The 12,144-nt window shown below is 32.7% G+C and overlaps 1 protein-coding gene and 1 long non-coding RNA gene across 3 annotated transcripts; one reads left to right on the top strand and one right to left on the bottom strand.

Moving 5' to 3' along the window:
• The first annotated feature begins 1,977 nt into the window (after positions 1–1,977).
• Positions 1,978–6,339, top strand: LOC145128487 (uncharacterized). Of its 2 annotated transcripts, none has more exons than XM_079063289.1 (13): positions 1,978–2,150; positions 3,399–3,478; positions 3,552–3,632; positions 3,826–3,954; positions 4,041–4,127; positions 4,419–4,472; positions 4,559–4,649; positions 4,811–4,881; positions 4,956–5,025; positions 5,383–5,435; positions 5,524–5,617; positions 5,696–5,793; positions 6,027–6,339. In XM_079063289.1, the coding sequence occupies exons 1-13, from the start codon at positions 2,075–2,077 to the stop codon at positions 6,174–6,176; spliced, it is 1,134 nt and encodes a 377-aa protein (XP_078919415.1). In that variant the 5' UTR covers positions 1,978–2,074; the 3' UTR covers positions 6,177–6,339. The 2 variants fall into 2 exon arrangements, with proteins under 2 accessions (XP_078919415.1, XP_078919416.1); XM_079063290.1 differs by lacking the exon at positions 1,978–2,150 and adding an exon at positions 2,204–2,593.
• A 613-nt stretch (positions 6,340–6,952) lies between these two features.
• On the bottom strand, positions 6,953–7,967 carry LOC145134182 (uncharacterized). The gene is made up of 2 exons (XR_013718974.1): positions 7,670–7,967; positions 6,953–7,183 (listed from the first exon to the last, which is right to left on the bottom strand). It is a non-coding gene; the product is annotated as an uncharacterized LOC145134182 (long non-coding RNA).
• Between the last annotated feature and the right edge of the window lie 4,177 nt (positions 7,968–12,144).

Raw genomic sequence — 12,144 nt, 5'->3', positions numbered from 1 at the left:
ATTTTCGTAATTTACATAATGCATATCCTAAATGAAACAAACAATTTTCGTAATTTACATAATGCATATCCTAATGAAACAAACGATTTTCGTAATTTACTCGATGTATATCCTAAATGAAACAAACAATTTTCGTAATTTACATATTGTATATCCTAAATGAAACAAACGATTTTCTTAATTTACATAATATATATCCTAAATGAAACAAACAATTTTTGTAATTTACTCGATGCATATCCTAAATGAAGCAAACGGTTTTCGTAATTAACTCGACACATATCCTAAATGAAACAAATGATTTTTTGTAAATTACATAATGCATATCCTAAATGAAACAAACAATTTTCGTTATTTACATAATGCATATCCTAAATGAAACAAAGGGTTTTCGTAATTTACTCGATGCATATCCTAAATGAAATAAACAATTTTGTAATTTACTCCATGCATATCCTAAAAGAAACAAACAATTTTCGTAATTTACTTGATGCATATGCTAAATGAAACAAACAATTTTTGTAATTTACATAATGCATATCCCAAATGAAACAAACAATTTTCGTAATTTGCTCGATGCATATCCTAAAGTACAAACTATTAAATAGTCCATGTGGTTTGCAAAAGTTTCACATTTGGTCCCTATGTTTTCGTTCGCACTCGAATGGTCCCTAGGTTTTGTTTTTATTGTGTTTTTCATCCCCTAGTAGAGATGAAAAGACCACATTGTCCTTTGACTTTATCTGATTTAGTTTTTTTTTTATTATCATTTGTTTATTATTAATGAATATAAATGATTAAATAACCTTAAAATGGAACCCACCCAAAACCCTACACCACACACTTCTCATGTACTTCTTTCTCATTTTAATTCACCGCCACTTCTGAAGCCCTCCCACCGGAGGAAGCTTCATCAGACAAATAAGAAACAATCAGCACCACCACCATCCTTGTCTCTTATCTTTCCGAAAACACCTCCTCCCTCGAAAATATCTCTCCCTTCATTTCCTGAAAACTGCTATTAAAAAGCAAAATCTTCTAGATCTCCTGCCATCATCGCCATGAAGCCACCACCGTCACAATACCATGAAACAATAACCACCGGGATCCACTACGGTGTCATGAAGCTAACCCCGCCATAGTGACAAGAAAGGAGGAAGACAAGTAAAGTGAACCACCACCACCCCTAAACCCTTTACAAAACTGATAGCGGAGAGCATGAGCGAGGAAGGACAGATGCAGTCAATCGTGAAGAGGGAAGATCGAGGAGGGAGCATATGCAATCGATGGTCGGATGTCCAGATGGGGGCGTCGAGAAGAAGGGAAGTGACTCATGAACCGGATCTCCATCCCTCACTACTTCAAATCTCCTTCCAACAATGACAAATGTTGGTTGCAGGATGCTTCTAGTGGCGTCCGTTGATGAAGATCGGTGGTTGATGGAGCAAATCAGTATATTTAGAGTTTAGATCAGTGGTGTCTTGTGGTTTCCTCGTGCGTCTGGTTTTTTCCGATTTAGAGTTTAGATCGGTGGTGTCTTGTGGTTTCCTCGTGCGTCTGGTGTTTTACGATGATGACATCTGGTGTTTTCTGGTAGTGTTTGGTGTTTTTCGACAGTGGCCGGTGGTTTGCTATGCAGATGAACTGAAACGAGAGAGGACATGAGGGGTGTAGGGTTTTGGGTGGGTCCAATTTCAAGTTTATTTAATAATTTATATTATTTAATAATAAACTAATAATATAAAAAATGAAAAAAATTTAAACATAAAGGGCGATATGGTCTTTTTTAGCTCTATGAGGGATGAAAAACACAATAAAATCAATACTTAGGGACGGCCCAAGTGCAAAAGAAAACATAAGAACCAAACGAGAAATTTTTGCAAACAATAGGGACCATTTCAGTAATTTGTTCTCTCTATTCACACTCTATTAGGTACAAATACAACCACCACATATCTGAGGTGTTCCATCACTCTCACCTACTCCCATATCGCAATTACTCTACTATAAATATAAACACAACATATTATCTCAACGTGTTCATGTCACCGTTGCTCGTCGAAATTTTGAGAAGATGGAGCCTGTCGAATCAGCAGCCAACCTCCGTTCACAATACTGTGAAGTTCTTCGTAGTCGCGGTTGTCGTCCAAGTAAGCTTCTTTCATAGATTTGGTCAATTTTGTGTTAAAGATCATCACTAGCCCAATAGAACAAATATTATCTAGAAGACTTTAGCTTGTTCTAGAACGCTCTAGAAGATTCTAGAACATTATGGAAGACTATGGAAGACTCCGGAATATACCGGAAGAGTCTAGAATACTCTAGAACGACATGGAAGACCCTGGAAGGTTATGGATCATTCTAGAAGACACTGGAGCAACCTAGACCTCTCCAGAACATGGTAGAATATTCTAGAAACATATGGAAGCATATAGAGTATGTTAGATATTTCTAGAGTTATCTAGTAGGTAGTAAGTGTATACTAGTATCTAGAACCTTCCTAAGAGGCCTATAAATAGGTGTGGAGCTCATTTGCTCCAAACCATCCAAGAAAGCCTCAAAGAGAGCAAAGTGTGTAGTAGTCTCACAAAGTGTAAGGTCTTCTTAAGTGTCTTAATAAAAGTCTTTTTGTTTCCCATACAAAGAGTCGTGTTCAACATTTTGATGTTGATTTGTTGCGAATATTTGGGCTCATATCATGCTCTCCTCTACTCTCATACGATGCAATATACAAAAATAAGGAGTTGTTCTAGGATAGACATTGCAGCTAGATTGCCAGTAGTAGTATAAGATTTCTTTTGAGCTAAGATAGTGGCTATGGAGATCCGAGCTAAATTGTGTGCGTATTATGTATCTAAATTTGTTTATGAATATCGACGGTTTCCTCAATCTAGTAAGAGTACTATAAGGCCAGTTGCTTTCATTATAAAATAACTCGTTTGATTGTCCATAGAAAAAGTGCAAAACTTGTCTGTTTCTATTGTAGCACCATGTTTCTTTGTTGTCCATTAATTGTTGTCTAAATAAAGTAATCGAGAAGGAAAAACTAAGATGGCGTAAATTTGTAAAATGTTAGGACCTAATTGGGAAAGCCTCATTTCCTTAACTTTTTCAATTAAGTTTTTCTCTTGCATCAACTCAAAAAGAAACATAACTAGCTTAGCATATTAAGTCATGACCCCATTATGTAAAAAAGAAACAACACCAAACTTTGTTCTTTATCTCTCATTGTCTTGTTAAGAGAGGAATTAAGTTTAACTTTTTTCATCAATAACTACTGTTATCACTCTTATCCAACCACTATTATGTTTATCAATAATTTCATTGAAATATGAGTTCATCTCTTTATTTGTCAAAATTTGGATTCATATTATATTTCTGCTACTTTTTGTTTTCAGTTCCACTTCTGAAACTACCTGCAAAGCCCGTGGAGGATCCCATATTTCAGACAATGCCTACTAAATTGGTGGACTTTAAGGTGGATATTACTTGACATATACTTTAGCTTTCTGTTAATCTTTGTTAGAAGTTATCTTATTTAACACTATCAGGCAATGAGATCCTACCCGAAAGCACGCAATATTAACGTCAAGGAACAGCTCAATGAAGAAAACTTTTACTTAACCACTGAGGTAACTTAGACCATGTTTCTTTTGTCTCATTGGATGTTGACCGGATAAAGTTTAATATGAATATATGATGCTTAAAAGATATCTAAGAAAATAACTACATACTTTGGAATATGGAAAACAAGATCAAATTTGTAATATCAATATATGATGCATAAAGTTTAATATGTGAAACTTATTATTTTATTAAAATTAGAAATCAGAGCAAGGGCTACTGCCTGTCCTCATTTTGAGCATGAAACAAAGAACACAATCGAAAAGACCAGCTGTTGTTTTCCTACATCCAACAAATGCAAACAAAGAGCATCTACGCCCTTCACTTGAGGTATAGTATAAAATTACAAGGCTAGACTGGTCATTTCTTCATTTGACAAAAGACTTTGATCTAACGAGTTCTTCCTTTCAATTCAGGATTATGCTTCACGTGGATATATTGCAATTGCCATTGATTCTCGTTACCATGGAGAACGTGCCAAAACCCCCACCGCCTATCAAGATGTGAGCACCGAAACTTTTCTTTAATTTTATTTGGTTTATGCCAAAAAAGAATAGGGCTAAATGCAAGAAAATAAGAAATAGCAACATACTTTCATATATTTATTTATTATAGCATCCTACATTGAAGAAAATCTATCCAATTATAGCAATGTGATTCACATAGAAACCAACTTTTCGTTGCTATAGTTGGGTAGATTTTTGAGAGTACAATGGTCAATGGATAATATACAAATCATCTTTCATGATCTCAAAGCAAAAATATAACCTCAATTTCATATATTCTGGATCCAGGCTCTTGTTTCAGCATGGAAAAATGGTGATACAATGCCATTTATATTTGACACGGTTATACTTCTTCACTCTTGAATTTTTCAAATGACATTCATTATATACTTTTGATGCCCAAATGTTTAACATTTATTATTTTTTAGGTGTGGGACCTTACAAAGTTGGCAGAATATCTAACCACAAGAGATGATATAGACCATTCCAAGATAGGAATCACTGGGAATTCGCTTGGAGGTTGAATTTTAATATTTTATTAAACACATCATCTTGAAATAACATGAGTATATATATATATATATATATATATATATATATATATATATATATATATATATTCTTTTATTATGAGCTATTATGCCTTTAATTCCATAACTCATTTGTGATATGTGATTCAGGAATGGGTGCATGGTTTGCTGCTTTTATTGATACACGTTATTCAGTTGCTGTCCCCGTAATTGCTGTTCAGGTATTGTTTATTTTTGACTTAATGGGCTTAATTTAACACTTAATCTAACCTACTAACTTAATATGAATGTGTAGGGCTTTCGGTGGGCCATAGAAAATGATCAATGGCAAGCTCGAGTTGACAGTATGAAGCCTGTGTTTGAACGTAATTAAGACACAACTTTACAAAAGAAATATAAAATCTTTATTTTTTATATGTTATGATTTCTATGTTTAATAAAACATGTAAGTTAAGCTATATATCGGTGTTTAACGACTTTGAACTGTAAATTTGTACAAATTTCTCTCATTTATTTCCTCAAATATATTTATAAAAATTGTTTAAAAGTTCTCTTAAAATGTGTGTGTGTATATATATATATATATATATATATATATATATATATATATATATATATTTGTTTTTAAAATCTTACAGCTATAGCTAGCACATGCACTCTTTCTAAATTATAATTTTTTTTGCACGATTTTGTGATGGTGCATTTATATTCTTTTTCTTCAGAAGCAAGGATTGATTTAGGGAAGGAAGCCATTGACAAAGAGGTTGTGGAAAAGGTATGTTCCATAAAGATTGCTAAATGTGTTGCTAACGTGGCATTCTGCTGGCGTCTACCTGTTGTTGTTGTGCTACTATTTTGACCAGGTTTGGCACAGAATAGCTCCTGGTTTAGAATCTGTGTTTGACTCACCTTATACGGTGCCACTCATTGCACCACGCCCTTTGTTGATTATAAATGGTGAAATGACCAATCCACTGTCCTCTTCTTGATCCATTTTTTTTTCTGATGAAATAATAACATGGAAAAAACTATCAGGTGAAGACGATCCCCGTTGCCCAATCAAAGGTATTGTTGTTCCCATATTAAAAACACGAAAAGCCTTCGAAGATGCCCAATGTTTCAATCATTTCAAGGTGTTGACTTTTGACTCTTGACTTTTCACCAATGTTTCTTGCTTTTTCTAAATGAACAAATTGCATGGAATAGCTACGTACTTTACTCCGAGAGAATATTAGTATGTTGCTATTATGGGTAATAAATTGAGTAGATTGTCTACATTGGTAAAAAAAGTAAAGTATAATGTTATATGATGTAATATTATGTTGTAAATGAGGTAATAATGTGATTTATTGTTAATGAAATTTAGGTGAAAATCGAATCAGGAATTGGACATGAAGTGACATCATCAATGCTTAAAGAAGTGAGTGATTGGTTTGACAAGTTTCTAAAACCTAAAGTGACATCATCAATTCTTAAAGAAGTGAGTGATTGGTTTGACAAGTATCTAAAACCATAGAAATTTCTCATGCATAGCTATGTACCTTATGCTCGACTGAATATTGTTGTATGTTGAAAAAGTATATGTATATCACATAAATAAAGCTTTGGCATTGTTGTTTGTACTAAACACAAGAAAAAGCCTTCCAATAAATGAAAGTTATTATAAATTCGATTATGCATTTTTTATTTTTTTTATTATAAATGTGAGGGCGAAATTTAACTATGTGTCGCAAGATTTGTGTTGTGAATTTGAAAGACATAGTTGTTGGTTGTTCCTTCTCTGAAGTGGCAAGCATTTTAGAAACAATATTCCTATAACTATGATTAATCATTTAGAAGCTATATCCTTATAAGTGTGATTTATCATTCTTCGAATCGTGGCTTTGTACATTCTTAATAACAACATAAAAAAATACTTAGAGGCTATCTGATACTTGTTGAGTGAGTCTGATTTGACAGAGTTAGGGTCTGACCAAGTTAAACGCATTTGTCTCTGACTGAAACAATGTTGTTTGATTATGCTGATTGCTGAAAATGACCGTTTTACCCTTCTGTTATGACTAATACACATGTCAGTGAAACATCATCCATGGATTTTTCGGTAAATAAATTAATTGTTTTTTAATTATTATTAATATTATTATTATTGTAAAATTATATAAACTCAAAATTATAAATATTATATAATATTCAGGCTTCATTCATGTTCTATGATCGTGTTCCTGTTCATGAACATCCTTCAACCACTACCATCGTTCCCTATTGAGCACCATGGATGAACAAGAAGAAAAATTAAAAGTGAAATCGACCGATTACATATTTTATTTAATCGCAAATCTCAGATTTTCAAGTTTGATGCCATAGTTCCATAGTTAATAAATGAATTGTGATATTACGAGCATTATTGAACCAGAATCTAGGAAAATATGATGAAACTTCTTGCTGATGACCAAGTGATCTTCAATCTAGGAAAATATGATGAAACTGTTTGTCTCTTTGAGGATTCCCTTTCACCATCAGAACCTTCACATAAACATCATCACAAGCATGAGCATGAAAAACACCGTCACAAGGATGAGCATGGAGAAGTACCAACATAGAGAAGCATAAAGAAGTACCAACATGGATCAGATTTCATACATACATAAGATTTCTACCAACATGGAGAAGAACATGGAAATTCTTCAGATTTCTACCCCACTTGGAGAAAAAAAAAACAGAGAAATTCATATATAATCTTATTTCACATATACATACATAATCTGATTTCACAAACAAAGAAATTCATCTGATTTTGTTCAGGCATTTTATCAAATAGTTAATGTGCATACCAAAACATTACACTTTGATGCTTCAAACTTGTACGTAAAATCATATACAGCTCCAAAGTAGATGATATGAAGACGAGGACAACATCTAAGATAATACATGGCAGAAAAATCGAAAACTAAATATATACCTGGAAAAAAATAAAATAAAAAAGGAGGAAAAAGATGGGGTTTTTCTTACTGCTGGAAGGAGACCGGAGCTTAGGTGAGACGACCAAGGCGTTGGTCGGAGGTGAGAGGAACCAACATAGATGTCGGTGGTGGTAGGAGTTGTGGAAGAAATTGCGACTGGGATAAGGAGAGAAAGAAATCACGTCAAGGCTAGGAGAACGAGAGGGCAAATCTAGGCAATATTATCTCAGCCAGCGTTTTTTTCATCTATTGTTTTAAATCGTCACTAATCTTTTTTTAGGCATTCTAAATCCCTAAACTAACAAATAACCTGTTACCAATGAAGCCCAACCCAGCTGCGGAAGAGGTGTAGGGTTTATACCCATTGAGGAGCAGAGGTGGGGAGTTCGATTCCTATTCGTGGCCACTCGTGGGGAATTTTCCTTGGAAATCCCAAAAAAATGCTGAGGGTTTGCCTTGTAAAGGAGCCCGAGACCCGGGTCTTTGCTCTAAAAGACAAAAGGGGCTTCCGCTTGGATATTTGCCGTTTTAAAAAAAAAAAAAAAACAAATAATCTATTAAAGCAACACGCAACCCAGATTTGGTTTCTTCTTCACGCCCCTGTTCTTCTTCTTCACGATTCATTTTCCTCACCACTCAAAAATTCTTCCAAACCATCGGCTTTGAATCTGCCACCAAGCTTCTCCGTGTTCTAAATTGTGGTTGCAACCGATAACATCTTAATATATCTTTTTCATCTTCAAATTGTGGTCTGTAATTACTGCAAGAATGTGAAGGTATCAACGATGTCAATGGGTTCTTGATCAAGGCCATAAAGCTGATACCATAAGGTAGGAAAACTCATATTGCTTTGCTCTAAAGACGGACTACCATTTAGTCGAAGCAATAAAGCATCAATGAAAAGCCCAGTTATGCATGTGTTTTGATGAAGACAGTCTTGAGAAGAACATAAGATTTTATTTGACCTGGAAGGTGTTTTGATGAAGACAGACTTGAGAAGGCATGTGATTTTGGTTCAATGATGATGTTAATTTGTTCTTGTGGTGAGCTAATGTAGTTTCCTTTGGTTTTGTTTCAAGAAAAAAATAAGAACCAAACCAAACTTTGTTCTAAAGTAACAGGCAATAATGAGTTATCAAACGCACTAACCTGCAGTGCGTTTAGTAACTCATTCTAACCAGTAAGAGGTCTAATGTCATTCTAACCAAACCAACTTTCATCTAATGTTTAAATCATCACTAATCTTTTTTTAGGCATTCTTTAATGTTTTTTAAGCAAAATGGTTCTCTTTGATATACATGCCAATCATTCTATATTGTTTTTAATTTTTTTACCGTGGTTTTTGTTGTTGCTATTACGTTTGATAATTACAACCATTCAGCTATGTTGTACACTCTTGTGATTTTTTTAATTACTCCTTTTAATTTAATTTTTCAAAGAATCAATATTTGTAATAATTAAATGGTTGGATTTATTTTAATTACTCCTTTCAGTTGAATTTTTCATACCCTATATGTTGCTAAAGAGTTGTTGTTTTTCTGAATAATTGTTGGATCGAGTTGAATATTATAACAATTAAAGAGTACAACAGAAGCACCTCTTCTTACCAATATAGCAACATACTTACGGCTAATTCCAAAATAGCAATTTATTGTAATTGTCATTGATTTTTGTTTGATTTTCAAGGTTATTTTTATAGTAGTTTATACCGTTTTAAAATGAAGCTCAGTTTGACCCATAAAAGCATCATACTTATGGCTCTTTACCAATAATAACAATGCAAGAAAAAATTACAGAAATGGTCCATGTGGAAAAAAAGATTACATAATTGGTCCTTGTGGTGGAAAATAACTATATAATTGGTCCCTAGGCAGAAAAAGATTACGTAATTGGACCCTCACTTCGTAACGCAGAAAAACATTATAGTAATATATCATGTGTCAAGAAATATATTACACAAATGGTTACCAATGGTGGGATTTTTTTTTTTTTTTTGCTATTTAAAAAATGAAAGTATGTTGCTATAAATGTAATAGTATATTTGTTATAGTACAATGTTATAATGATGAAACAATGATCGGTCGTTGTCATTAACGAAAATCAAGGACAAACATTATCAAATGTTGGATATCCTACTTGCATAGGCTCGTCTTCACTCATGGTCAGTTATATGTCGTTTATCACGTCACAGGTAAAAGAGGATTGAAGGTACTAATATGTGATAAGGATTGTTTTCCAATTAATAAAAAAAAATGTTGTTTACAAAGAGGTCCCTCAATGATTATAGATATTCAGGCATCTTATTGTTTTTTTTCAAACATTTCAATGTTACCAATAACATTAAGTCTGTTTCTGTTTATTTATCTTTTATTATTATTATTGTACCTACTTTGTAAAAAAATTAGGATTTTGCGTTAACTGAATTGCTCTTCCATTTTAGCCTCTATTATCATGCCAAATACAGAGATTGAAACTTGAAAATCAAATTCATTTCTTTGTTTTCTTATATATGGAATTGAAAAGGAAGTTGAATTAAATTATCGTGGTTAATCTAAAAACTTCTCACAGTAACATTGTTGTACAATGTAATTGTTATCTTTTTGATTGAACAAGTCACTTGATGATTTGCAGAATATGGACAAAGTAGATGATACATTATTTTTTGCAGGAAGGATTCCTTTTGCTTTTCTTGAAGACATTCATCAAAAGTTTGTGAGGACTTATCGTCGAGCAGTATTATCAGCCCAAGCTTATGGCATGAATGAGCCAGGTCGGCAGCTTCTTCTTCTTCTATAATTGAAATCATATATTTTTAATCATTTATGCATATATACAGATCTCCATTAACCGGTTATTCTAAACCATTTAGGTTTTTATAATAGTAATGTCATGTAAATAAGAAAATTATCAATTAATTTGAAATTTTGAATCAATATAATTGATATCTTTCTTTTTTCCAACTAATTTTTCGAAAATCTCCTATATGATGTCTTAGGATCCCTGCTTTTTTTGGAAATAATGATTTCTAGTGGTCTTCTTCAGCGGTCTTCTTCTCCAAATTTTCTTCCAAGTTCTTTCTTTACTCTGGATCTCTTTCTTCTTCTCTAATTTCTTGCATTTACTATGTTCTTATTACCTGTTATCACTCTATATTCCTGTTGAGAATTCATGAAAAACAATTAATGAACATTCTTTAAACATCTTACTTTCCTTATTCCTTATGTGAACGTTCCCTGCTCCAGCAAGTAAAAATCCAGTAATGGTGTCCTACATTAGATTTAAACTATTATTATAGGAACTTTAAAACACATCAATATTCTTAAACTGATGATAAATTAACCATGGCTCTGTGTATACAACATTACACATGGAATGGCAAATAGTACCGATTCTATAATACATTATAACCTAAATTACAATTTATATTCTCAAGCTATGTTCGTAAAATATTACATTTTTTAAAATTTTTTATCTAGAAAAAACAAACAAGAACCTTACCTGTCCATTATGGTAATGTTGTTTCAAGAAAGAAATTAAAAAACAAATGGGTTAGTGACCATCGGATTATATCATGTATGACATGATACCACATCTAATAGCATTGTACTTTATAAAAATTGATTTTGAACAATTTTCTATAAGAAAGTATATTGTTTTGTTGTGTGTGATTGATTTGCCCCTGAAATTCTACATTACAGAGAAAACGAAAAAAAAAGAAAAAAAAACTTCAAAGTTTGTTTGTAATCTCTGGCCACATGTTTGCATTCAATAAGTAGAAACAAAGTTTGTTGCGCTACAGGTGACCATATTCATTCAATTGTATCGACCATTTATCCGTCTTTTGAAAACCGTCTTGATATTGTGTCGGCTTTTTATACCTTATATATATATATATATATATATATATATATATATATATATATATATATATATATATATATATATATATATATATATATATAATTTGCTCCCCCGCGTTTTACACGGGTCATAATCTAGTAATTCAATATATAATGCGAATTTAAAGGCCATAAAGAAACTTATTAGATCGTGTCAGATTGTCAAGCACTACATCAAAATCCACAACTCGCATCAAATGCAATAAACTCGATGAATCAAATCCATAAATAAAAAATTGAATCAAACTGCGTGTATGGATTGATAGAGTTAACAGAACATTAACTTGCCCCGGATGCAATGGAGAGATCAATAGATCTGTAACAATCATGAAATTCATGAAAATTTAAAACTTTTTCAAGCATTCAAAAAACCATTATTTATTACAAAATCTTTTCAAAATAGTTTCATATCAAAGTATCCCATAAATCAAAATCATAAAATGTGAGGATTGTGAACACATAAACATACACACACACACACTCACTGTTTTGATGATGGTGGTGGTAGGATTTCACCCATCTACAACATGCATGTTGTAGATGGTGAAGTCCCATGACCTAAACCTAAGTCAAAATCATGGAAATGCACTTTTCTTCACGTTTTGGTGGAAAAACACCACATGCA

The sequence above is a fragment of the Lactuca virosa genome, chromosome 8 (assembly GCF_052849685.1).
Source record: "Lactuca virosa cultivar CGN04683 chromosome 8, Lactuca_virosa_CGN04683_v6, whole genome shotgun sequence".
Taxonomy (NCBI): domain Eukaryota; kingdom Viridiplantae; phylum Streptophyta; class Magnoliopsida; order Asterales; family Asteraceae; genus Lactuca; species Lactuca virosa.
Note: the sequence above shows the minus strand (reverse complement) of the source record. Positions and strands in the feature narration are given on the sequence as shown.

Excerpts from the sequence above, each read along its gene's own strand:
- LOC145128487 (XM_079063289.1), top strand. The coding sequence starts at position 2,075 with ATGGAGCCTGTCGAATCAGCAGCCAACCTCCGTTCACAATACTGTGAA. Across the intron at positions 3,633-3,825 it reads ACTTTTACTTAACCACTGAG|AAATCAGAGCAAGGGCTACT; the intron begins GTAACTTAGACC and ends TATTAAAATTAG. Across the intron at positions 4,650-4,810 it reads CACTGGGAATTCGCTTGGAG|GAATGGGTGCATGGTTTGCT; the intron begins GTTGAATTTTAA and ends TATGTGATTCAG.